The sequence below is a fragment of the Hoplias malabaricus genome, chromosome 3, assembly GCF_029633855.1.
Source record: "Hoplias malabaricus isolate fHopMal1 chromosome 3, fHopMal1.hap1, whole genome shotgun sequence".
Lineage (NCBI taxonomy): Eukaryota > Metazoa > Chordata > Actinopteri > Characiformes > Erythrinidae > Hoplias > Hoplias malabaricus.
The window spans coordinates 3,515,513-3,540,899 of record NC_089802.1 but is presented as its reverse complement, the minus strand read 5'-3'; the positions used below and the strand labels follow the sequence as shown (position 1 = coordinate 3,540,899).

Sequence of the window (25,387 nt, the reverse complement as noted above, 5' to 3'; positions counted from 1 at the left end):
AGATTCGCCCATCTCTCACACACTCGTCCAGTCACTGACACAGTCACCCAGTCACTCACACACTCACCTAGTCACTCACCCAGTCTCTCACACACTCACCCAGTCTCTCACACACTCACCCAATCACTGACACAGTCACCCAATCACTGACACAGTCACCCAGTCTCTCACAGTCACCCAGTCACTGATAGATTCGCCCAGTCTCTTACACACTCGTCCAGTCACTGACACGGTCACTGACACAGTCACCCAGTCACTCACACACTCACCCAGTCTCTCACACAGTCACCCAATCACTGACACAGTCACCCACTCACTGACACAGTCACTGACACAATCACCCAGTCTCTCACGCACTCGCCCAGTCACTCACGCACTCGCACAGTCTCTCGCCCAGTCTCTCACGCATTCGTCCAGTCACTCACGCACTTGAACTGCACAGTGCCGTCACAGTCATGACTGTTCCTAATACAATGGAAAATAAAATATAATCTGAACTCACCTTCCTCTTCACAAATTTGTCCCAGTAGTTGTTTGGGAAGGATCTGAGAAAAAGAAAAATTTTCCTTGCGTCAGAAACACTATCAAACTCTGAGCAGTTTTTCACAGAAGGAATAATCAGCTTTAAAGTGGTGTGTGAAAGATAAATAGTTAATTTTATCTGCTAATAAACTTTATCATTGTGTTCATTCACTGAACCCAGTTCAGTTTAACATCCCTCTGTCCAGCACTCAGACATTACTGTTATTATTATATGGACCCACGCCAGTCTACTCCACTGGACCCACGCCAGTCTACTCCACTGGACCCACGCCAGTCTACTCCACAGAACCCACGCCAGTCTACTCCACTGGACCCACGCCAGTCTACTCCACAGAACCCACGCCAGTCTACTCCACTGGACCCACGCCAGTCTACTCCACAGGTCCCACACCAGTCTACTCCACTGGACCCAAACCAGTCTACTCCACTGGACCCACACCAGTCTATTCCACTGGACCCAAATCGGTCTATTCCACTGGACCCAAATCGGTCTACTCCACTGGACCCACACCGGTCTACCCCACAGGACCCACACCGGTCTACTCCACTGGACCCACACCGGTCTACTCCACTGGACCCACACCGGTCTACTCCACCGGACCCACACCGGTCTACTCCACCGGACCCACACCAGTCTACTCCACCGGACCCACACCAGTCTACTCCACCGGACCCACACCAGTCTACTCCACCGGACCCACGCCAGTCTACTCCACCGGACCCACGCCAGTCTACTCCACAGGACCCACGCCAGTCTACTCCACAGGACCCACGCCAGTCTACTCCACCGGACCCACGCCAGTCTACTCCACAGAACCCACGCCAGTCTACTCCACTGGACCCACGCCAGTCTACTCCACTGGACCCACGCCAGTCTACTCCACAGAACCCACGCCAGTCTACTCCACTGGACCCACGCCAGTCTACTCCACAGAACCCACACCAGTCTACTCCACTGGACCCACGCCAGTCTACTCCACTGGACCCACACCAGTCTACTCCACAGGTCCCACACCAGTCTACTCCACTGGACCCAAACCAGTCTACTCCACTGGACCCACACCGGTCTATTCCACTGGACCCAAATCGGTCTATTCCACTGGACCCAAATCGGTCTACTCCACTGGACCCACACCGGTCTACCCCACAGGACCCACACCGGTCTACTCCACTGGACCCACACCGGTCTACTCCACCGGACCCACACCGGTCTACTCCACCGGACCCACACCGGTCTACTCCACCGGACCCACACCAGTCTACTCCACCGGACCCACACCAGTCTACTCCACAGGACCCACGCCAGTCTACTCCACAGGACCCACGCCAGTCTACTCCACCGGACCCACGCCAGTCTACTCCACCGGACCCACGCCAGTCTACTCCACCGGACCCACGCCAGTCTACTCCACAGGACCCACGCCAGTCTACTCCACCGGACCCACGCCAGTCTACTCCACCGGACCCACACCAGTCTACTCCACCGGACCCACGCCAGTCTACTCCACCGGACCCACGCCAGTCTACTCCACAGGACCCACGCCAGTCTACTCCACCGGACCCACGCCAGTCTACTCCACAGGACCCACGCCAGTCTACTCCACCGGACCCACGCCAGTCTACTCCACCGGACCCACGCCAGTCTACTCCACCGGACCCACACCAGTCTACTCCACCGGACCCACGCCAGTCTACTCCACAGGACCCACGCCAGTCTACTCCACCGGACCCACGCCAGTCTACTCCACCGGACCCACGCCAGTCTACTCCACAGAACCCACGCCAGTCTACTCCACTGGACCCACGCCAGTCTACTCCACAGAACCCACGCCAGTCTACTCCACTGGACCCACGCCAGTCTACTCCACTGGACCCACGCCAGTCTACTCCACTGGACCCACACCAGTCTACTCCACTGGACACACACCAGTCTACTCCACTGGACCCACACCAGTCTACTCCACTGGACCCACACCAGTCTACTCCACAGGTCCCACACCAGTCTACTCCACAGGACCCACACCAGTCTACTCCACTGGACCCAAACCGGTCTACTCCACTGGACCCACACCGGTCTACCCCACAGGACCCACACCGGTCTACTCCACTGGACCCACACCGGTCTACTCCACTGGACCCACACCGGTCTACTCCACTGGACCCACGCCAGTCTACTCCACTGGACCCACACCGGTCTACTCCACTGGACCCACGCCAGTCTACTCCACTGGACCCACACCAGTCTACTCCACTGGACCCAAACCAGTCTACTCCACTGGACCCACACCAGTCTACTCCACTGGACCCACACCAGTCTACTCCACTGGACACACACCAGTCTACTCCACTGGACCCACACCAGTCTACTCCACAGGACCCACACCAGTCTACTCCACAGAACCCACGCCAGTCTACTCCACTGGACCCAAACCAGTCTACTCCACTGGACCCACACCAGTCTATTCCACTGAACCCAAATCAGTCTACTCCACTGGACCCACACCGGTCTACCCACAGGACCCACACCGGTCTACTCCACTGGACCCACACCGGTCTACTCCACTGGACCCACACCGGTCTACTCCACTGGACCCACACAAGCGTACTCCACTGGACCCACACCAGTCTACTCCACTGGACCCACACAAGTCTACTCCACAGAACCCACACAAGTCTACTCCACTGGACCCACACCAGTCTACTCCAAGTCTTCTCCCAGTGAGACTCTGGCCCAGGACCCTGTCAATCTCCGCTTGTCCTTCCTCTGAACACTTTGGGTCTGTTCTGACCACTGCACACTGCAAACAACCCAGAGACCTGAGTTCTGGAGACTGACTACACCATTATAACCACCACAGTGTGGCCCTCGGATCTTCACACTTCACACCATTTCTCCCTCAACATCAACTTCAAGAACTGACTGCAATCTCTCATTGACCTTTGTGTGTGTGTGTGTGTGTGTGGGGGGGGGGGGGGGGGGCATAATAGACTCACTGTGTGTTTATGACCAGTCTGTCCCACTGGCCTTTAATATCATCCTCAGACGGCTGCTCAGTGATGTACAAACCATCAAACTCCAGCTTTCTGGCCACTTCTTTCTCCCTTTTAAAGATCACCAGAGGAACCTAGAACACACAGAGGTTTGATTGCAGTTCATCTCTTCAGATGTCTTACTATAAAACACTGGAATGTGTGTGTGTGTGTGTGTGTGTGTGGTAGGTCCCAGTAAGCTCTAACTGGGTAGAAACATCACATTTCTGTCTCAGGAGGTTGCCCAGTTGTCTCTAGTAAAGTCTCTAGTCATTTCTAGGCTTGACTCCCGTAACTCACTCCTGGCTCGTCTTCCTCTATGGGTCTCTTCAGTTGATTCATAATGCAGTTCACCGACATCACTCCACTGCTGCACTGTCTTCACTGACTTCCAGTAGCTGTCCACATCATGATAAAACTCTCATGCTTCCTACAAACCCAGGAACGGACCGGCCCCTCCCTGCCTTATGGCACCGGTCAAGAGTCGGGCCACACATCGAGCCCTTCCAGGTTCACGTACAGCTCGACTCAACTCGCCATCCACCAAGACACACGGTGGACCAGCGTCAAGACTCTTCTTGGTCCTGCCGCTGAGACGTTGGAGCTTTCACTGGCTTCGACACGCAGACTGAACACCCAGCTCTCTGTGACCCTGAACTGAGCACTAATCTAAGGGTTAGCATTAAAAAGGCACTGGCCCTTGTTCTGGCCGCGTCTGAGCTCAGGGGGAGTTTGGACTCCCAAAGCTGTTTATAGATGTGACTCTCTGGAGCATAATCCTCTGGAGCATTCCAAGTTACTCCAAGACCTTTGGGACAAGCTGGTGTGGTGCTTGTGATCCAAACTTAATTATTCACCATCAGCACCTGCCCTTCCTGATGGTCTCATGGCTGAATGCTATCCAATCTTCACAGCAATGTTTCAATCTGTAGCTTAAAGGTGATGTTCATGATTTTAATCCAGTACACTTTAGATAAGATTCATAGAATGTTTCCTCAACATTTGCTGTTTCTCCCTCTCTCTCTCTCTCTCTTCTCCACCCACTCTCTCCCTCTGTCTTACTCTCTGTTTTGTCTCTCCCTCCCTCTCTTCTTCCCCTCTCTCTCTCTCCCTCTCTTCTGCCTGTCTCCCACTCTCTCTGCCCTCCCTCTCCCTCCCTCAGTTTCTCTCTCTCCCTCCCTCTCTTCTTCCCCTCTTTCTCTCTCCCTCTCTTCTGCCTGTCTCCCACTCTCTCTGCCCTCCCTCTCCCTCTCACTCCCTCAGTTTCTCTCTCTCCCTCCCTCTCTTCTTCCCCTCTTTCTCTCTCCCTCTCTTCTGCCTGTCTCCCACTCTCTCTGCCCTCCCTCTCTCTCTCTCTTCCTCCTTCTCTCTCTGCCCTCCCTCCCTCTCCCTCTCTCTCTCTCTCTCTCCTCCCCTCTCTCAGCCATGGCTAAGAAATGACGTTTGAACATTGGACAGTGGAGATCTGGTTCCTAGTTCCTGCAGAAACAGCTTCTGGCAGATGGTAGAACATTGCTGTGAGGATCTGAATGCATTCACATCAGTGAGGTGAGGTCCTGATGTTGGACGATCCGTTCGATGCCTGCTTCAAAACGGTATTAAATAGAGCTCTATCTAGCTGAAAATTAACATAGTGCATGGCCCTTAGGCTCATGGGCAGTTACTTCACAGTGCACTGTAGATAACAGACACGGCAATAAAAACACTGTCTAATAAAAAAAAAACAGGTATCTCCAAAAATAATCATTACACGAAAGAAAGAAAAAAAACGTCTTAACTATTATCACTCATTCACAGTAAAACTATTTTATTCTGGAGCGTTTCTATTGGTCATTCGTCATGAAATTCTCACACAGTGTGAAGGACAGCTGCTGTGTTCAGATGAAGTAGTAACTACACGTCCACACACACAGAGACACGTTTTTAATTGGGCAGCGACGATATATTAGAGTCCAACACAGAGAAGTGCGCCACCTTGAGGCAGTAGTATCCGATGATGCAGAAGAAGGAGATGATGGTGTGGAGGATGGCCAGGATGCGGAGGGTTGGCTCCATGTAGCCACTGCTCTCCTCCAGGACGAAGTGCACCGTGACCGGACCCCCGGCCACAGAGTCGCTCAGAGGGTCCCACCTCAGACCAGCTTCAGACGACGAGCTGTAGATCACCTCCTTCTCCTCCACCACTGCAGAGGAAGTGGACACCTGAGAGAGAGAGAAAGAGAGAGTGAGTGAATGAGAATGTGAGTGAATGAGTGAGTGAGAATGTGAATGAGTGAGAATGTGAGTGAATGAGTGAGTGAGGATGTGTGTGAGTGAGAATGTGAGTGAATGAGTGAGTGAGAATGTGAGTAAACGAGTGAATGCAAATGTGAGTGTATGAGGATGTGTGTGAGTGAGAATGTGAGTGAATGAGTGAGTAAGAATGTGAGTGAGGATGTGTGTGAGTGAGAATGTGAGTGTGTGAGAATGTGAGTGAGTGAGAATGTGAGTGAATGAGTGAGTGAGAATGTGAGTGAATGAGTGAGTGAGAATGTGAGTGTGTGAGAATGTGAGTGAATGAGTGAGTGAGTGAGGATGTGTGTGAGTGAGAATGTGAGTGTATGAGAATGTGAGTGAATGAGTGAGTGAGGATGTGTGTGAGTGAGAATGTGAGTGTGTGAGAATGTGAGTGAATGAGTGAGTGAGAATGTGAGTGAGGATGTGTGTGAGTGAGAATGTGAGTGTGTGAGAATGTGAGTGAATGAGTGAGTGAGGATGTGTGTGAGTGAGAATGTGAGTGTGTGAGAATGTGAGTGAATGAGTGAGTAAGGATGTGTGTGAGTGAGAATGTGAGTGAGGATGTGTGTGAGTGAGGATGTGTGTGAGAATGTGAGTGTGTGAGAATGTGAGTGAATGAGTGAGTAAGAATGTGAGTGTGTGAGTGAGGATGTGTGTGAGTGAGAATGTGAGTGTGTGAGAATGTGAGTGAATGAGTGAGTGAGGATGTGTGTGAGTGAGAATGTGAGTGTGTGAGAATGTGAGTGAATGAGGATGTGTGTGAGTGAGAATGTGAGTGAATGAGTGAGTGAGAATGTGAGTGTGTGAGAATGTGAGTGAATGAGTGAGTGAGGATGTGTGTGAGTGAGAATGTGAGTGAATGAGTGAGTGAGAATGTGAGTGAATGAGTGAGTGAGGATGTGTGTGAGTGAGAATGTGAGTGAATGAGTGAGTGAGAATGTGAGTGAGAATGTGAGCGAGAATGTGAGTGAATGAGTGAGTGAGAATGTGAGTGAATGAGTGAGTAAGAATGCGAATGTGTGTATGGAAGCAGTGGGTGAATGAATGACTTACTAATAGACTACGTAAATGTGAGTGAGAACGTATTTGAGTGAAAGACTATCTGAATGAATGATTTAGTGAGACAATGAATGAATGAGTGAGGGAGTGGCTCAGGTCTGTGTGAGTGAGTAGAGCGAGGCTGTGTTTGAGCAGTTGTGAGATTCACTGAGAGTCACTGTGTGTGCAGCATGGGATTTTCACAGAAAAATAAACAACACAAACTTTTAGTTCGGTTTAGTTTGGCGCAGTGATCAAACGACAGGTGTGTGACTGAGGGGCGTGGCCTGGGCCCAGTGTTTGGGAGCGTACCTTGTAGAAGAGCAGGATGAAGTTGATGGCGAAGGCCACAAACAAAGCCAGCATTCTCATGTTGTAGAAGTTCCGCGCAAAATAGTTCTATAAACATCAGGACGCAAGAAAAACAGCCATAAATCACAGCAGACGTTGCGGCAAAAACACATTCATTAAAGAGACATTTTCTCTGGGACGCTTCCATGAATGGCCTGAGCACGGAAATCACATGCAAATGAACCGAAAAGGTCAAAAGGCCGTTAATGTTTCCAAGCCTTCTGTTTACCGCAGCCTATTTCCCCTGTTAAAAACGGGATATTTTCATAGTTACCGGATGAGAGGTGGTTATTGACCTTATAATCAAATGTTAATCCATTAGTAGCGCTGAAATAACACGGCTCTCACAGTCAGATCAGCTGTGGTCCAGCAGAGAGAGGTTTAGACCTTTCTCTGATCGTGTAAACCCTCAGAGACTTGTATTAAGGTAAAAAGCTGGAGCAGGGAACAGGGATTTCAGCCAGCTACAGTGACACCAGGGAATAAAATGCCATTGCCTCTTTATCGGCATCTTCTGCCTCTGTCTCTCATATGAGATAATGGTTGTAGTGAGGATGAGGCCACACTGGTGTAATTATAGTTAGGGCCTGGCACAGAATACCTGCCTCCCTTCTTCCACGTGGATGACAACATGAATATACAATGGGGGGATGGGGTGGATAAGAGGTGCTAATATGTCACTGGTGTTATACTTTAAATTGGAGAGATTGTAGTACTCTACAGAAAGTATAGGGGGCGATGTGGCTTTAGTTCCATTGCACCAGGCCTGTTGATTTTAGGGCTGCGCACACTGAATGCCACCTGGTTCTGTGTGGTGCATGCTGGATATGTTTTTTTTTTTTTTTTTTTAGTCCAATTGTGTGGGCCCCATCACAACACACGCAAGCTGGGAGATGGTGTGATGATTCATTAATTTATTCATTATCTGAAACAGCTTATCCAGTTCAGGGTTGCGGTAGGTCCGGAGCCAGTCAGTATTTCAGTGCTGTAACTGTATGTAGGAGTAAACGGCTGTAGCTGGCATGTGTCAGTATTTCAGTGCTGTAACTGTATGTAGGAGTAAACGGCTGTAGCTGGTGTGTGTCAGTATTTCAGTGCTGTAACTGTATGTAGGAGTAAACGGCTGTAGCTGGCGTGTGTCAGTATTTCAGTGCTGTAACTGTATGTAGGAGTAAACGGCTGTAGCTGGTGTGTGTCAGTATTTCGGTGCTGTAACTGTATGTAGGAGTAAACGGCTGTAGCTGGCGTGTGTCAGTATTTCGGTGCTGTAACTGTATGTAGGAGTAAACGGCTGTAGCTGGTGTGTGTCAGTATTTCGGTGCTGTAACTGTATGTAGGAGTAAACGGCTGTAGCTGGTGTGTCAGTATTTCGGTGCTGTAACTGTATGTAGGAGTAAACGGCTGTAGCTGGTGTGTGTCAGTATTTCGGTGCTGTAACTGTATGTAGGAGTAAACGGCTGTAGCTGGTGTGTGTCAGCATTTCGGTGCTGTAACTGTATGTAGGAGTAAACGGCTGTAGCTGGTGTGTCAGTATTTCAGTGCTGTAACTGTATGTAGGAGTAAACGGCTGTAGCTGGCGTGTGTCAGTATTTCAGTGCTGTAACTGTATGTAGGAGTAAACGGCTGTAGCTGGTGTGTGTCAGTATTTCAGTGCTGTAACTGTATGTAGGAGTAAACGGCTGTAGCTGGCGTGTGTCAGTATTTCAGTGCTGTAACTGTATGTAGGAGTAAACGGCTGTAGCTGGTGTGTGTCAGTATTTCGGTGCTGTAACTGTATGTAGGAGTAAAGGGCTGTAGCTGGTGTGTCAGTATTTCGGTGCTGTAACTGTATGTAGGAGTAAACGGCTGTAGCTGGTGTGTGTCAGTATTTCGGTGCTGTAACTGTATGTAGGAGTAAACGGCTGTAGCTGGTGTGTGTCAGCATTTCGGTGCTGTAACTGTATGTAGGAGTAAACGGCTGTAGCTGGTGTGTCAGTATTTCGGTGCTGTAACTGTATGTAGGAGTAAACGGCTGTAGCTGGTGTGTGTCAGTATTTCGGTGCTGTAACTGTATGTAGGAGTAAACGGCTGTAGCTGGTGTGTGTCAGTATTTCGGTGCTGTAACTGTATGTAGGAGTAAACGGCTGTAGCTGGTGTGTCAGTATTTCAGTGCTGTAACTGTATGTAGGAGTAAACGGCTGTAGCTGGTGTGTGTCAGTATTTCGATGCTGTAACTGTATGTAGGAGTAAACGGCTGTAGCTGGTGTGTGTCAGTATTTCGATGCTGTAACTGTATGTAGGAGTAAACGGCTGTAGCTGGTGTGTCAGTATTTCAGTGCTGTAACTGTATGTAGGAGTAAACGGCTGTAGCTGGTGTGTGTCAGTATTTCAGTGCTGTAACTGTGTGTAGGAGTAAACGGCTGTAGCTGGTGTGTGTCAGTATTTCGGTGCTGTAACTGTATGTAGGAGTAAACGGCTGTAGCTGGTGTGTCAGTATTTCGGTGCTGTAACTGTATGTAGGAGTAAACGGCTGTAGCTGGTGCGTGTCAGTATTTCGGTGCTGTAACTGTATGTAGGAGTAAACGGCTGTAGCTGGTGTGTGTCAGCATTTCGGTGCTGTAACTGTATGTAGGAGTAAACGGCTGTAGCTGGTGTGTCAGTATTTCGGTGCTGTAACTGTATGTAGGAGTAAACGGCTGTAGCTGGTGTGTGTCAGTATTTCGGTGCTGTAACTGTATGTAGGAGTAAACGGCTGTAGCTGGTGTGTGTCAGTATTTCGGTGCTGTAACTGTATGTAGGAGTAAACGGCTGTAGCTGGTGTGTCAGTATTTCAGTGCTGTAACTGTATGTAGGAGTAAACGGCTGTAGCTGGTGTGTGTCAGTATTTCGATGCTGTAACTGTATGTAGGAGTAAACGGCTGTAGCTGGTGTGTGTCAGTATTTCGATGCTGTAACTGTATGTAGGAGTAAACGGCTGTAGCTGGTGTGTCAGTATTTCAGTGCTGTAACTGTATGTAGGAGTAAACGGCTGTAGCTGGTGTGTGTCAGTATTTCAGTGCTGTAACTGTGTGTAGGAGTAAACGGCTGTAGCTGGTGTGTGTCAGTATTTCGGTGCTGTAACTGTATGTAGGAGTAAACGGCTGTAGCTGGTGTGTGTCAGTATTACAGTGCTGTAACTGTATGTAGGAGTAAACGGCTGTAGCTGGCGTGTGTCAGTATTTCAGGGCTGTAACTGTATGTAGGAGTAAACGGCTGTAGGTGGCATGTGTCAGTATTTCAGTGCTGTAACTGTATGTAGGAGTAAACGGCTGTAGCTGCTGTGTGTCAGTATTTCGGTGCTGTAACTCTACGTAGGAGTAAACAGATGTAGCTGTTGTGTGTCAGAATTATGGTGCAGTAACTGTACGTAGGAGTAAAAGGATGTAGCTGTTGTGTGTCAGTATTATGGTGCTGTAACTGTACGTAGGAGTAAACGGCTGTAGTTGGTGTGTGTTAGTATTTCGGTGCTGTAACTGTATGTAGGAGTAAATGGCTGTAGCTGGTGTGTGTCAGTATTTCAGTGCTGTAACTGTATGTAGTAGTAAATGGCTATAGCTGGTGTGTGTCAGTATTTCAGTGCTGTAACTGTATGTAGTAGTAAATGGCTATAGCTGGTGTATGTCAGTGATTCGGTGCTGTAACTGTATGTAGGAGTAAACGGCTGTAGCTGGTGTGTGTCAGTATTTCAGTGCTGTAACTGTATGTAGGAGTAAACGGCTGTAGCTGGTGTGTGTCAGTATTTCAGTGCTGTAACTGTATGTAGGAGTAAACGGCTGTAGCTGGTGTGTGTCAGTATTTCAGTGCTGTAACTGTATGTAGGAGTAAACGGCTGTAGCTGGTGTGTGTCAGTATTTCAGTGCTGTAACTGTATGTAGGAGTAAACAGCTGTAGCTGGTGTGTGTCAGTATTTCAGTGCTGTAACTGTATGTAGGAGTAAATGGCTGTAGCTGGTGTGTGTCAGTATTTCGGTGCTGTAACTGTACGTAGGAGTAAACAGATGTAGCTGTTGTGTGTCAGAATTATGGTGCAGTAACTGTACGTAGGAGTAAAAGGATATAGCTGTTGTGTGTCAGTATTATGGTGCTGTAACTGTACGTAGGAGTAAACGGCTGTAGTTGGTGTGTGTCAATATTTCAGTGCTGTAACTGTATGTAGGAGTAAACGGCTGTAGCTGGTGTGTGTCAGTATTTCGGTGCTGTAACTGTATGTAGGAGTAAACGGCTGTAGCTGGTGTGTGTCAGTATTTCAGTGCTGTAACTGTATGTAGGAGTAAACGGCTGTAGCTGGTGTGTGTCAGTATTTCAGTGCTGTAACTGTATGTAGGAGTAAACAGCTGTAGCTGGTGTGTGTCAGTATTTCGGGATGGGAATTTAACCAGATTTGTTTAATCAGCTGACACCTGTAGTAAATATATAAATCAGTTGGAAGGCACTTTTCTAATGTGTGAAGATATGGGATACTGATCAGGAAAGGTAAACAGATCACATTATCAGAAGTCCTCTGTGCGTAGGGTAAGTCATAAATTAAATATCATTAAACAAATAAGTGCTAATTTAATTTCTATTACATTTCTGCTTATATAAGCTTCACTTACGAGCAGTTTGCGCTGGTAAGCGATGATTTTCTTCCAGAAGGCTGACTCCTGGAGATCGGGCTCGTCTGACCTGGACGAGTGGTGCTGCAGTGACTTTCTCTTCTGGAGAACCTCCTTCTGCACCTCCTTCTTCTCTCCAACTTCTCCTCTGTAAGACACACAGAGTCAGTCGCTACATATTCACTCCATATTTAACTTTTACCTTTGAGTCAGTTTTACTAGAAATGTGTTTGCTGACACCTGAAACTTTGGGCATGAATTTTAAAGCTTTTTTGCCTAAATGAAGGGTCAAACACAAAAAGAATGCATTCTGACACTTATCACGTTACAAAGCAGGTTTCTGCAAATTAATAACAAACAGAATGAGGGAGGCGTGTGAAAATGTGAAAAGGAGTACATCCACTGAGGGCTCAAGCCTAGTCCAGAACAACCAAACTCACTGGATCTCTGAGAGCATTCCTTCAAACACTGTCTGCATCAATAATCAGTTACCAGCCCCATTGGAAAGCCTATTAAAATGAAACACACCTTCGCCCCGATGTGTCCCACCTCCCAATTTCACATGCAACACCACAAACCACAGCACGACAATCCACAGTCAACAGGGTCATCGCACAGGTTATACAGAGAGAGAGAGAGAGAGAGGGGGGGGGGGGAGAGAGAAAGGGAGCAAGAGACAGAGAGAGAGGGGGGGAGAGTCACAGAGAAGAAAGTGTAAGACAAAGAGAGTGAGGGAGAGAGAGAGAGAGCAGGGAGAAGATAAAGAGGGAGGGAGAGATGAGGAGGAGAGAGAGAGAGAGAGAGGGAGACAGAGTGAAAGAGAAGAGAGAGAGAGAAAAAGGGAGGGAGAGACAGAGAGAGAGCAGGGAGAAGATAAAGAGGGAGGGCGATATGAGGAGGAGAGAGAGAGGGAGAGAGAAGGTTAGGGTTAGGGTTAGGGTTAGGAGAGAATCAATATGGAGAGAGCTAAAACAGCTGTACATATAGTAATAATAATAATAATAATAATAATAATAAATAATCTCCTTATCAATCAAGTTCAACAAAGCTAATGTAAACAAACAGTTGTAATTTTTTTAGGGTTTTTTTTGTAATCCATGTACTTAGGTGACAATATGTTTTTCAGGAAGTGATGTCATGGAAACACGATGAAATCAAGCTCACAGCAATGTTAGGCAGAAAGTTGGTGGATACATAGCTACTGAAAAAAATGCAGGAACAGAGAATACGTCTCTATGTGGTCAGGGAACAACTTCTTCACCTTCTTTTTACCCAATCTACCCAGGGTAACTAGAACTGCCCCAGTCACAGAGTCCAACACCAGCCCGGGGCTCTGAGGACAATATGACCACCCCCCAGAGACACGTGAAGCTCCACTGCTTCTTTTCAAACCATGGCTAACGTAACACCACAGGAGCTCAACACGCTTGAAGGAGTACGCTAACTGCCCAGATAACCCCTCGCTGACTAACACCGAGCTCGTGATTGAGGGAAAAGCCTGGGCGATCCCGCCCACCCAGACAGAGCAAGACCGGACAAGGCTGGGAATCCTTGGACCACCACAAATCTCCAGAGACCTGGATCCAGTTTCTAAAGCCTACCACGAGACATACGACACAGGTCTGAACACGAGGTTGAAAACTAGCTTTGCTTCATGTGTGTGACCCAGAGATTGGTCCAGATCAAGAATAAATCATCACAAAACATACTCTGCTTTCTCAGGTACAGACTTGGTCTCCTCTGTGCCGTCCTTCTCCTCTGTGGAGGATGAGGAACTCTTCGTCTGGAAGAAAGGATAAACAGACGAGACAGTCATTGTTTTGTTTTTCTACTACGGATTAGAAATGAAAACCTAGATAATGAAAGGTACACGGACCACTGAGGAATTTACACACTCCCCCATGTGTGTGTGTGTTACCTGGTGTCTCCTGCGGAGTTCAGGTGAGGGAGTAGGAGGTGGAGGTGCAGGGGTATTAAGGAGCTCTGTGAGGCTGGCATTGGGGTTGTGAGGCATCAGTTTGTACTGACCGCCCTCGCGCTTCAGATCCAGCCCGAAGATGTCGGACAGCAGGTCCGTGTCGTCAGAGGCCACCGCCAGGTCGGCCAGGTCCTCCTCGGGCGAGGACTTCTCGGCCGGTTTCCTGTCCAACTCCTCGCTCTCTCCTCGAACTTCGTCCTGCGTGGGATCCGGCATGTTGGCCAGCAGCTCCGACACCTTCATGGTCTTCGCCCCCTCCACCAGACTGCCCCCGAGGAAGCTGTTATAGACGATGCGGAAGAAGCCCCGTGCCACACTGAAGGCGAAATGCAGCAAACCCATGAGAACGCTCCAGTAGAAGGACGCCAGAGTGGTCACCATGTCCTTCACCGTCATCTTCTTCACCTTCTTCAGCTGCTTCTTTAGGCTCTTCATGGACAGCACCTTTAATAAGATCAGAGCAAGTTAGATGACCTTTTTAATGATCTACATGACATTTCTAGATAGAGTTGGGCGTTATACAGTAATATCCTATACGGTGGTATTTAAAAATGTGGACGGTATTTCTGAATTATGACGTGTGTGGTGTGTAAACACATCATGCTACATCAGCGCCCCCATCAGGCTGATACTGAGATCGCAATAAGTGGCAATGACCTTCATCAGGAGCATGACATTGTAGCGGAGGGCCAGCAGAGCTGAGCGGACGGTGGTGACCGAGAAGAAGCCCATCTCGGGACTCTCATCCTCAGGACTCTTTTCCCTCTCGCTCTCTTCTTTGCTGGCCGAGCGCTCGCCGGCGTCGGACATCTGGGCGGCCAGCTGCATCTCAAAGATGGTGTCTTCACAGAAGTTGACAAAGAGCTCCATCTTCTCCTTCTCTCCGCCCTCGTTGACTACGTCAAAAATGAACTGCCGCTTGGACTCCTTGACCTGGGGCTTCTCCCACTGCGTGCGGCTGGACTCGCTGATCTCGAAGTAGACGCGCTCGATCCTCTTGGCGCTGCCCATGATCTCGATACGTCCAAGGTATGGCTGGAAGTAGTTCAGGACACTCTCGGCCAGCTCCAGGAAGGTCTGCAGCCTGCAGTCATGGGGCATGTGCTCAGACAGGTTGGTCAGCAGCACGGCTACGTTGAATCCGATGTCCTTGGCCGGCTCGTGGAAGCGCTCCACAAACTCCTCATAGTCCAGCAGTTCGTTCTCATCCGTCTCGGCGCAGGAGAGCAGGAACTCCGTCTCGGACTGGGTGTAGTGCTTGTGGCTCTCCATGGCCTTGTGAAAGTCCCTCTTGGAGATGACTCCCTTCCCGTCCGGGTCATACTCCTTGAAGGTGTCCGAGGACGTCAGGTCCTTCAGCTTCAGGAACATGTCGAAGAACTTAAGAATCATCTCCACATTGTTTGAGGACTCCACCAGCATGTCCACCATCTGCTTCCCGATGGTGCCATTAACCACGTTTCCTGAGAGGAGAAGAAAAGTTTCACAGATCAGAAAAAAAAAAGCTGTTTACTTTAGGATGTGGTTAACAGTGTAAAAAATTGTGCTGATAAAGTATCATTTTATTTATTTAATTAAATAATAACTGCAGTGGCCTCTGTAGCTCAAGCTAAACTCACCCTCTAACATTGACAGCAGCATTACGACCATGTCCTTCTGGAGATCCATCAGCTCCTTCAGCAGGTCGATCTGACTCGAGTCCTGAAACACAGGAACATCAGCGTCACCTTAAACCACACTACATTATTCAGCACCATGCATGGTAGTCATCATCTGGAGAACTCAGACAGCATCTGAAGAGATCTGACATCATCTGGAGAGCTCAGACAACATCTGGAGAGGTCTGACATCATCTGGAGTGATCGGACAACATCTGGAGAGATCTGACATTATCTGGAGAGCTCAGACAACATCTAGAGAGTTCAGACAAAATCTGGAGAGATCTGACATCATCTGGAGAGCTCAGACAACGTCTGGAGAGGTCTGACATCATCTGGAGTGATTGGACATCATCTGGAGAGCTCAGACAATGTCTGGAGAGGTCTGACATCATCTGAAGTGATCGGACATCATCTGGAAAGCTCAGACAACAGCTGGAGAGATCTGAAGATCTGGAGATTTGTTCTTGGAAGAGCGGACTGAGTTGGTGCTTTGAATCATAACCAGAAATCACAATACAATTCATTATGCATCCTATAATAAAATTTGTACCTATCAACTTTCAGTACCAGAGAGAACCGGCAGCAGCCTGAAGGTTAGAAAAGCAGGTTTGGGGCAACAGGGCATCAGTTCAATCCCCAGGATCAGCAGGAAAGGTGAGGGCTATTGTCTACAATCAACTATCGCTCGATCTCACCCAGAACAATCTACAGGACGCAGACAAGTCTGGCTTCTGACAGGCATCTTCTACAGAGACTGCTCTCATTGCAGATACAGAGAAGCTCCAGCTGCAGTATCAGCCAAACTCTTATCAGTCCTGAATCTCCTTGATGTCTCCGCAGCCTTCGATACAGTCACCCATACAAAGAAGCCACAGAAGACGAAGAAGGCTATGAAGAACCCGAAGAAGAAGAATACAAAGCAGAAGACGAACAAAGAAATTGAAGAAGAACCTGAAAAAACTGAAGAAACCAAAGCAGAAGATGAAGAAAAACCTGAAGAAGATGAAGAAGCAGAAGAAGAACCTGAAGAAGATGAAGCGAAAAAAGAAGAAGAACCTGAAGAAGCCGAAGAAAAAGACAAAGAACCTGAAGAATATGAAGAACGTGAAGAAGAACGTGATGAAGAAGCAGAAAAAGAATCATCTTTTCTAAACCCCTAAGAGAAATTGCGTTTCTGCATTTAACCCATTTGCGGCAGTGAACACTCAAACACACACTAGTGAGCAATTCTTCACAAACACAAGGGGCAGTGAACACACACAACCGAAGCAGTGGGCTGCCAACCTCAGCGCCCAGGGACAGTTGGGGGTGTTAGGTCCTTTGCTCAAGGGCACTTCAGTGGTGGTTAATATAATCCTGTAGAATTCAAACTGCAGCTCCCTTCTTCATCTTGTCTTCCTCTGTGGAACATCAGGCCCCTAAAAATGATCCAGAAAGCTGCGGCACTGTTCCTAAGTTCAGCCATGTAACTCTTCTGCCACCATCTCTTCACTGCTTTCCTGTAGCTCCTGTAGCAAATCACTGACCCTGGCCTAGACATGGTCCAAAGACATGTTTTTCTTGATTTCCTGAGTTAAAATAAGTCACACGTTGTCCTCAGAGTACGGCACAGTCATTGGTTATGTGCTGAACTTTACACAGTGGCGTAAAGGATGAAACAGAAAATGTAAATGTGGCTTGTGTAAAACTGACACACCTTTCTTCACCTTGTGTGTCTTGTGTTTCTCAGTTATGGATCATTACACACCCAGTTCTCTGTGATTTCTCAGAATCAGCTCCTACCTGCGACAGCTTCATCTGCATGTGAGCGAAAACATGGAGGAAGCCGACCACAGCGTCCCACAGCCGACTGTGGGCCAGACTCTGCTGGTTCCCCGTGCAAGGACCCTGCAACAAACACAGCAACAAGCATTTATCCACTACCCTGTCCAACCAGCACAAGGGTGGGAGAAAAAGAGAGAAAGAGATGAACTGGGAATTCAAAAGCCATTATAAACACATTTTTTTTTTATATTTTCTGGGGAAAACCAAACATAAAACACTGAGATGGATACGACTGCTGTCATTTCAGGCGATAAACGTTTGGTAATTAAACTGAAACAACTTGACAGTGAATGGTACAAACAACAAATTCAATCCAACTTTAATGAGAATGTAAAGCAACACTGGTGTAAAATAGGGTTGGCAGATTGTGCAGCAAGACTGAGATCCTGCTGGTGTGGGTTTGCTCTTTCAGTGAGGCACAGAACAGCTATTTGAGTGCCCCCTTGTGGGGAAAGTACAGACTGCCAAGCATGGCTTTATACTGACCTGTGAATACAGTGTATATCACTCATTTAATGCACTATTTATTTATCGAGTAACTGATTTTAATCAACTTACAAAACCCAGGTTCAGCCACAACACTGAAAGAAAAAACCTCTTAGAAAAGTTACATAGTGCAGCTTCTGCAGTGCTGGAGTGCTGAAAGGACAGATGCGATATTCTCCCTATTGAAGCATAGTGGAGCATCACAGTGGTTTTGAAGCTGTAATTTTATGGTAAAAATATGATATAATGTTCTTTTCATTTTTACCCATGTCTAAATGGTTGAAGATTGCAAATATAAAATAGCCACATGCTCCTGGTGTCTGTATAAACAGCAATCACTGACCTCCAAGCATAAAGACGTACCTGAATGTACTCTGTAAGGGTGTTGAAGACCTGTTTAGCCACATTGATGGCCTTGGAGAAGTTCCGCTGGCCCTGCTCGTCTATCACATCTTTCCCAGAGTAGTACCAGTAGAAGTCACTGATGGACTCCTGGAGGAATTCAAGGCCACATTTACGATGGTATTAATCAAAATGCATACCAAAGGTGCAGTACCCGCGTAAACCGTAGGGGGCAGTGCAGATGATCAACAGCATCACAGCGGCGGACGTTTTGAAGAAGGCTGCAATTACCCATGTCTTTCTCAGGTCTGCCCTCTAGTGGAAGCCTCCAGTTACAAGCGTAGCACACGGGGCGAGTACGTGAACAGTTACGTTAACAACGCTAACAGTTGTCTACTCGAACAAACAGCCAAACAGTGCAAACATCTCTAACCTGAGAGTGTAAGCAAATAGAGACTGAAAGAAAATGCTGGTCTTAGACGCAGATTGGGAACTGTTTGTCTCCAGTCCTCACCTGTACTCTTAGAAGGTAGTCCACGGTGGAGATGATGATGTTTACGGTGGTGTTGTTTCCTGTCTGAGTTCTGAGATAGTTCTGGAAATCTGTCACATGACACAGAGCAGGGAAAAGAAAACAATGACCAAAGCTCTCCAGAAAATCAAGGTACGGCCGGTCGATGCAGCCATAAACTACAAGTATGTAATTATTTATGCATCAGGAGATGTTTCAGAGTCACACACGTGTTGTTCCTTTCACTCTCTCTCTCTCTCTCTCTCTCTCTCTCTCTCACACACACACACACACACCTGATGCTCCTGTAAAGTAAGTTCTAGCATCTTAAACTGTGATGAACCATGATTAATTACTGAATATAACGATTACACGATTATCTTATTTAATCAGTTGACACCACTAATATAAATGCAATAAAAGCGTTTGTTAGATATTTTTCTATTTTACATTTAATAATCCATTATTAAAAGCTTCAGGTTTAGGAAAAGGACAATACAAAAACATATAAAACACAAGTTGCAATGAAAAAGAAAGTCAACGAAAGTTATTAAAAGCTACAGAGAAAGTGGAACTTCTAACAACCGCCAAAGACCGGTCTAAATGACTCTCTGTGTCTAAAAGGACGTGGAGCTGGAGAAACCAGATTCTGAGACTAAAGAACGTGTTTAAAAAAATCCCTGAAGACTGTAGAGGGTTTTCCATCCACTGAGTTTTTGTGAATTATGAAAATGCACATGAAAAAACCTGAAAAAAGCTATCATTTGAAAAAACACCCAATAATCGCAAAATAGTTTAACGCCGAGACGAGGTGGAAACGTTTGACTATCGCTAAAGCACAAAAGAGTGAAGGTAAAGGGTTTTTTGAATAAACAATGAGGTTTCAGCTGGTTTATACACATTGTGCATGCAGCACAGCGCCCCCCAGAGCCCGGGCTGATCCCACAACCACAGGCTTTTAACAGACTCCCAGCGTATCTCCTTCCTCTTCTCTCCTCTCCGCACTTTACCACTCTGTTTTCACACCGGCGCCCGAGCTTCTTATTTTACAGCATGTATGAAAATATACAGCACTGAGCAAAAGACAGAGACCACACAGCTTTCTGATATAAAGTGTGTTTTTGATATAAACGACCCGCTCAGATCCCTCCCTCTCCCTTGTTTCGATGCCATTCCTGGTCACGAAGTCATCTGAAGTTTATTCGCAAAAGTGCAGTGGATGGAAACACGACTCATTTTCGCATTCACTTCTTCCCATATTTATTTATTGCACAGAACATTCGCGAAGGGGTTTTGGATAAAAACCCAGCCTGAGAGTCTCCTGAAATCATTCTGATCAACACTGAGTATTTTACGTCTGCGGTTCACTGTAAACGAGGTTCGCGGCTGCTGACCTGAGTTGTGTCCCTCACAGAGAAGCTGCAGGAAGCGGAAGAGGTCGCAGGTGAACTCGTCGTCCTGCATCACCTTCTCTCCTGCACGACCAGACCAGAGCAAACCAGCGTCAGAGACACAGGCAAAGACCAACAGCACACAGCCACAGAGTCTGAGAGAGGGGTTATAGCAGCCCTCACACACACTCTCTCTCTCCCTCACACACACACACACACACAGATGGGAGACACTACTGCTGTCAGAGTACAGAAAAAAAAACAAGGGCAATGTGGGGACAGGAGCAGCATTTTATTCCTGTGCCTCTGAGAATGATAAGGGGAGTGCTATTGTGATCTGGTGTCTGTAGAAATTCCCCAGACACAACAGAGAGAACAGTTCTGAGGCTCTCTGGCTGAACTTGACAAACCCACAGGTAAAACAGCGCTGCTTTCACACTGCAAACATCACTGAGTCTCTACTTCGGTCTACTTTTGGGTCGTGTCTGTTGGTGAGAGAGGGCTGACTGTTAGACGCCTCTACGTCACACTAAGACACTTCACAGGAGGCACATTGCTGGACTGAGAGAAGCAGGACGAATTCCTGCCGTTTCAGCCGTTCAGACTGAGCTGTCGGGGGCAGTGGTGTTGTGAAGAAAAAACCTGGACAGTTACAGACAGGAACCGTGTCATTTTTAGCCACAAATCCAGGTTCTGTTTGGAATCCGATGGCAGTCAGGTTCAAGTGTGGAAGCCTCAGGGTGAAGTCTTCATTCCTGCCTTTACTGTACAGCAATGCACTGCCCCCTGCTGGTGTAATGACCTGGGTAGATGTCACATACGACAGTCGGTCACTACGTAGTAGCCTAGTAGTGATACGAGCGACACCGTCCCACGGCAGGGTGTTCACACACACAGCAAGGGTTTCCCAGGAATGTCTCCACAGCACTTCCTCATCCTCGTCACTAGATTAATCACCAATCGTGCCTTTACGGAACCAACCGGGACGGCAGCTGCAACATCTGTGGGCAAATGTGCTGCAGGACGCTGTACGATAGAGGTCTTCACTCCCTAGGGACTCTCGGGTCCCATCACAGTATCTTGTGGCGCGGGAGGTTCACCAGAGCAGGGACCGCGGGAGCAGGACAACGTGAACATGTAGAAGAACCACACACATGAATAAAAACACTATTATCGTCTAAAAAGATAATATTCAGCTGCGCAATCAACGTACGAGAAATTAGATGTTGCTGATGTTTGGCGGAAGCAGGCAAGTGAGGGACGAAATCTAGCGGGAGCGGGATTAAAAAACCGTCCAGCAGAGCTCCACCGTATGGAACCTGTATTGCCTCCATGTCCAAACTCTCTTGTTGTGTCCAGGCTAGAAGCCCAACAGGGGACTAGAGGCTCCTCCCCAATAATCAAATATACAATCACTTATATTTCATCGTTATATTCACACATTTCACACAAGTTTCAGTCGATTCCAACAGCTCCTTTGTGAGTTATTTATTCATTTATTTTTGGTCATTGTGTGCAGAACACTGTCTACTGGACGTACAGGGGTTGGACACTGAAAGTGAAACCCCTGTCATTGTAGTGTGGGAGGTTTCATGGCTAAATTGGATTCTCTTCATTAACTCCACACTGCACCAGTAAGACCATGTGCATCCAATGGTTCAAACACTGTGTCCTGAAGGCGGTGCCGTGTATCAGGACGACAATGCACCAATACACACAGCAAGACTGGTGAAAGACTGGTTTGATGAACATGAAAGTGAAGTTGAACATCTCCCATGGCCTGCACAGTCACCAGATCTAAATATTATTGAGCCACTTTGGGGTGTTTTGGAGGAGCGAGTCAGGAAACGTTTTCCTCCACCAGCATCACGTAGAGACCTGGCCACTATCCTGCAAGAAGAATGGCTTCAAATCCCTCTGACCACTGTGCAGGACTTGTGTATGTCATTCCCAAGACGAACTGACGCTGTATCGGCCGCAAAAGGAGGCCCTACACCGTACTAATAAATTATTGTGGTCTAAAACCAGGTGTTTCACTTTCATTGTCCAACCCCTGTATTTTCTGCACAGTCACTGCTGCCTCTCAGCCAGATCAGGGAGAAAGTGAACATTTTGGCAGTAAACGGTGTGTCCTATGAGTTTCCTTGAAGGAGTGTGTTGTATAGAGTAGTGATGCAGACATCGTGGAGTGTGAAAGCAGCTACAGCCAGCTATAGATTACAAAACTCAAGTGCAGCAAGTTCTATGAGCATGTCAAGTCCAGTTTGGGCCAGCGTCTTACAGTCAGAATAAATGAGCATCACCTTCTCCGTGAGGTCAGATGATTGTCCAGGCTGCGGAGGCGGTACAGGGGAAAATGCTGCGGTAACCATGCAGGTTTTTCATGGTTAATGAAAATGGGAGCACCGTCCAAAGAGTGATTCTGAAATGAGTTCAATTACAATATACAGTTCGGACAGTCATGGGCACAGGGCTAGTTCACTCCATTAGGGTTGGACTACAGTTACATTAAATCAGCATGAAAGTGCTTCGATTCAGTCTCCCTTTACTTGCATCTTTAAATAAGGAAAGGTCACACAGTGTTCACCGTTAAAGTGTGAATCTGGAGACCCACTCAGTCAGTTTTCTGTACACTGTCTTAAGTCTGAAAACACAGGATATTCTGATTCTGCTCCGCTTCTGACGTCAAGTGCAGAGACTTTAGAATGGCCCCGCCCCCTCGTCTGAGTCTGTCCAATCACAGCGCTGGACCCGTGTTTATGTGAGAGCGCAAAGGCGGAGAAAACGAGAACAGAGATAAAAGAAAACAGAGTGAAAACGGCTAAAAACCAGAGCTTCTGCTCCTCGCTCCTCACTGCTGTGCGCTCGGGGTCGGGGTGAACAGCGAGCGGCTCGTTATCATTTAAAGGAACAGGTGCGTTCTGAACAGGGGCTGTTTACACAGGGGGAGAACACTGCTGTGGGGCTCGTGGGGTTTGGACCAAAGCAGATCACAGACGTTTCATTAATAGAACCGTGTTCCACTGTGGAGACGAGGAGGCTAATGTTCCTTTAACCTTCTGGGCGACTGAATAACGAGATGCACTTTCAGGCTTGTTGTTTATAAGATGATAAACCAGAACAGAAGCCTTTACACACTGTGACTGCACAGCTGTCTGAAATTCAGCATGCAACACAACACACAGCTCTAACTCTAACGCATTTCATTGACTTAAACATCGCTACCATCGCATTAAACAACACACTGCTCTAACGGGGTTTCGGCGCAATCCTGGCCAACGATCTGTGGACGAAACATTTGATTTGGGTTAGACTTCCTCTGGTCTATCATTCTCGGCACCAGTAAGAGAACAATACACAACTGCACTTCTGAAAATGAGCCTGAAGATGGAGCCACTGAACAGAAACATGGATGAGAAGGTAACACAAGGAGGAGGTCAAGAAACACAACACTGAGCTGGGGATAAGAGGGTGTTGTCCAGAGACAAAGCAACAAAATCAAACCAAAGGAACAAGGGGCATTTCAGAGAGAAAAGAAGGAAACGATCATGGAGAGGAAAAGAAAGACAAACACACACGTCTGATCTAAACAAACAAACAAACAAAATCAAAGGAACGGCGAGAACAACGGAGAATACGCCACTGAACACAGACTGAACAGCCTACAGCAGGAGGGGGAGGGGGAGGAAGGTGGGGACCCTTGACTCTGACACATCGGTGCAGCCAAAGAAGCCACGAGTCCAAAGAGACAGAGATTTTACAGAGAGGAACATGGGAACACTTTTTAAGGAACACGTACTATAAGCTTATTAAAGTCTTGATCTCTGATCAGTACAAGCCCTTCATTCATTCATTGATCTTCTGTAAGCTCTTCATCCTAATCAGGGTCCCAGGGGTCCGGAGCCGACCCAGGAACATGGGAACACACCCTGAACTAATAGAACCTTTCTGATCTCCACTACTGGTGAACCTCTGACTAAAGCCCTGTGTGGTTAGAGAGCATGTGAATCTGAGCGGAACAGTTTAATAACAGCCATAACAATAAGAACAGGAGCAGACACTAGAAGGGAATCACTACCACTTACCCCTCCCTCTCAGTTTCCCCTAGGGGTGGGGGTCAGTTCTTCACAGAAGTGTGAGGGAGACATAGCTCTTCAAAATGAGATTTTGCAAAGTCACGCACCAAGGGGAGGGTTATAACGACTTGGGAATCAGCGGCGAGACGCTGCGCAGTGCCCAAAGTAACCCACAGGGGGCAGTATTTCCTCCTTTAAACTCTATGACCCCAGTGTATTCTCTGAGTTTAATGTAGTTTCAGTGGATTATGGCCTTTACTTCAGAACGAGCAGAAAACAGCACGAGGAGCAGCTGAGGTCTCTGGAGTTAGCTGTAAATGTACAGTTCCACCTTAAATGGTGCAGCAATTACACTCTGGTGCCTGAGGCTACTGCAGCATTTAAGGTGGAGCTGGAAGTGTGAACAGAACTCTGCAGAATGAGAATCTGAGCTGAGCTCCATGTCACAGAAGAGTGAGGAGAGGGGGGTAATCTCTGATTGTCGAACTCTTCTGAACGAGGCCCTAAATGTAACTAAAGTCCAGCAGCTCCTCTGATATCACTGCAGACTGGTGTAGAGCTGCTACAGAGCGGCGCTAGTCGCCTGGGAATGAAGCGCTGCTCTGTTTTATTTGTGTTCTGATGAAGTATCAGGGTGTTGAAGGGTCGTCCCGTGTCGTAGGGGGAGATTTAACCACTGCGCCCTGTAACTCAGCTCCAAGGGGAGAGAGGACACTCAGAAACGAGGACTTAAACTGCTCTGTAGAATAAAAATCAATGTTGTGCTTAGAACTAACTGTTGTGTAATATGTTTAATAATAAAGTCTATATTTTGGTTCTGAACTAACACGGGTTACAGTGAATAAAGCTTCTTTTAATGAAGTGGGCTTCACTGATTAAAGACCAGGATCTTCATAAACCACACAAATACATTCCTTAAAAACAGTGCTCCCAGGAAAATACACCACACAGACGCTCTCCACTTAAAAACACCCAGCCAACTACGGCAAGAGCCCAGGGACAAAGCAAGGGGAGATGAGAAGACGAGGGGTTTTGAGGGGGCTTTAAAACAGCTATCTGCTCTTACACAGTGCCAGAAACTGGCCAACTCCGGAGAGGGAGGAAAAACAAGCGAGTGATTGACCACAGGTCTGAGGCAAGGAGAGCCTGTGTGGGGGTGATAGAGGCACTAAAGAGGGGTGATAAAGAGAGTGGAGTGTGTGGTGGGTGGGTGTCAGTGTCGGCATGGGGCACGGACAGAGCTCGGGACCTGGACACATCGGAGACA

At 47.6% G+C, this 25,387-nt stretch overlaps 1 protein-coding gene across 1 annotated transcript in view; it reads right to left on the bottom strand.

The window, feature by feature from the left end:
- The window catches only part of ryr2a (ryanodine receptor 2a (cardiac)), a 112,837-nt gene that overhangs the window by 15,430 nt on the left and 72,020 nt on the right, over positions 1 to 25,387 (bottom strand). The window contains exons 60-72 of the mRNA XM_066663301.1: positions 20,048 to 20,128; positions 18,657 to 18,745; positions 18,164 to 18,292; positions 17,273 to 17,377; positions 15,449 to 15,530; positions 14,487 to 15,292; positions 13,770 to 14,273; positions 13,561 to 13,634; positions 11,852 to 11,999; positions 7,201 to 7,287; positions 5,548 to 5,775; positions 3,538 to 3,668; positions 503 to 545 (exon numbers count right to left, since the gene is read on the bottom strand). Of these exons, the coding sequence (XP_066519398.1) occupies positions 503 to 545; positions 3,538 to 3,668; positions 5,548 to 5,775; positions 7,201 to 7,287; positions 11,852 to 11,999; positions 13,561 to 13,634; positions 13,770 to 14,273; positions 14,487 to 15,292; positions 15,449 to 15,530; positions 17,273 to 17,377; positions 18,164 to 18,292; positions 18,657 to 18,745; positions 20,048 to 20,128 (2,507 nt within the window). The remainder of the gene's footprint in view (positions 1 to 502; positions 546 to 3,537; positions 3,669 to 5,547; positions 5,776 to 7,200; positions 7,288 to 11,851; positions 12,000 to 13,560; positions 13,635 to 13,769; positions 14,274 to 14,486; positions 15,293 to 15,448; positions 15,531 to 17,272; positions 17,378 to 18,163; positions 18,293 to 18,656; positions 18,746 to 20,047; positions 20,129 to 25,387) is intronic.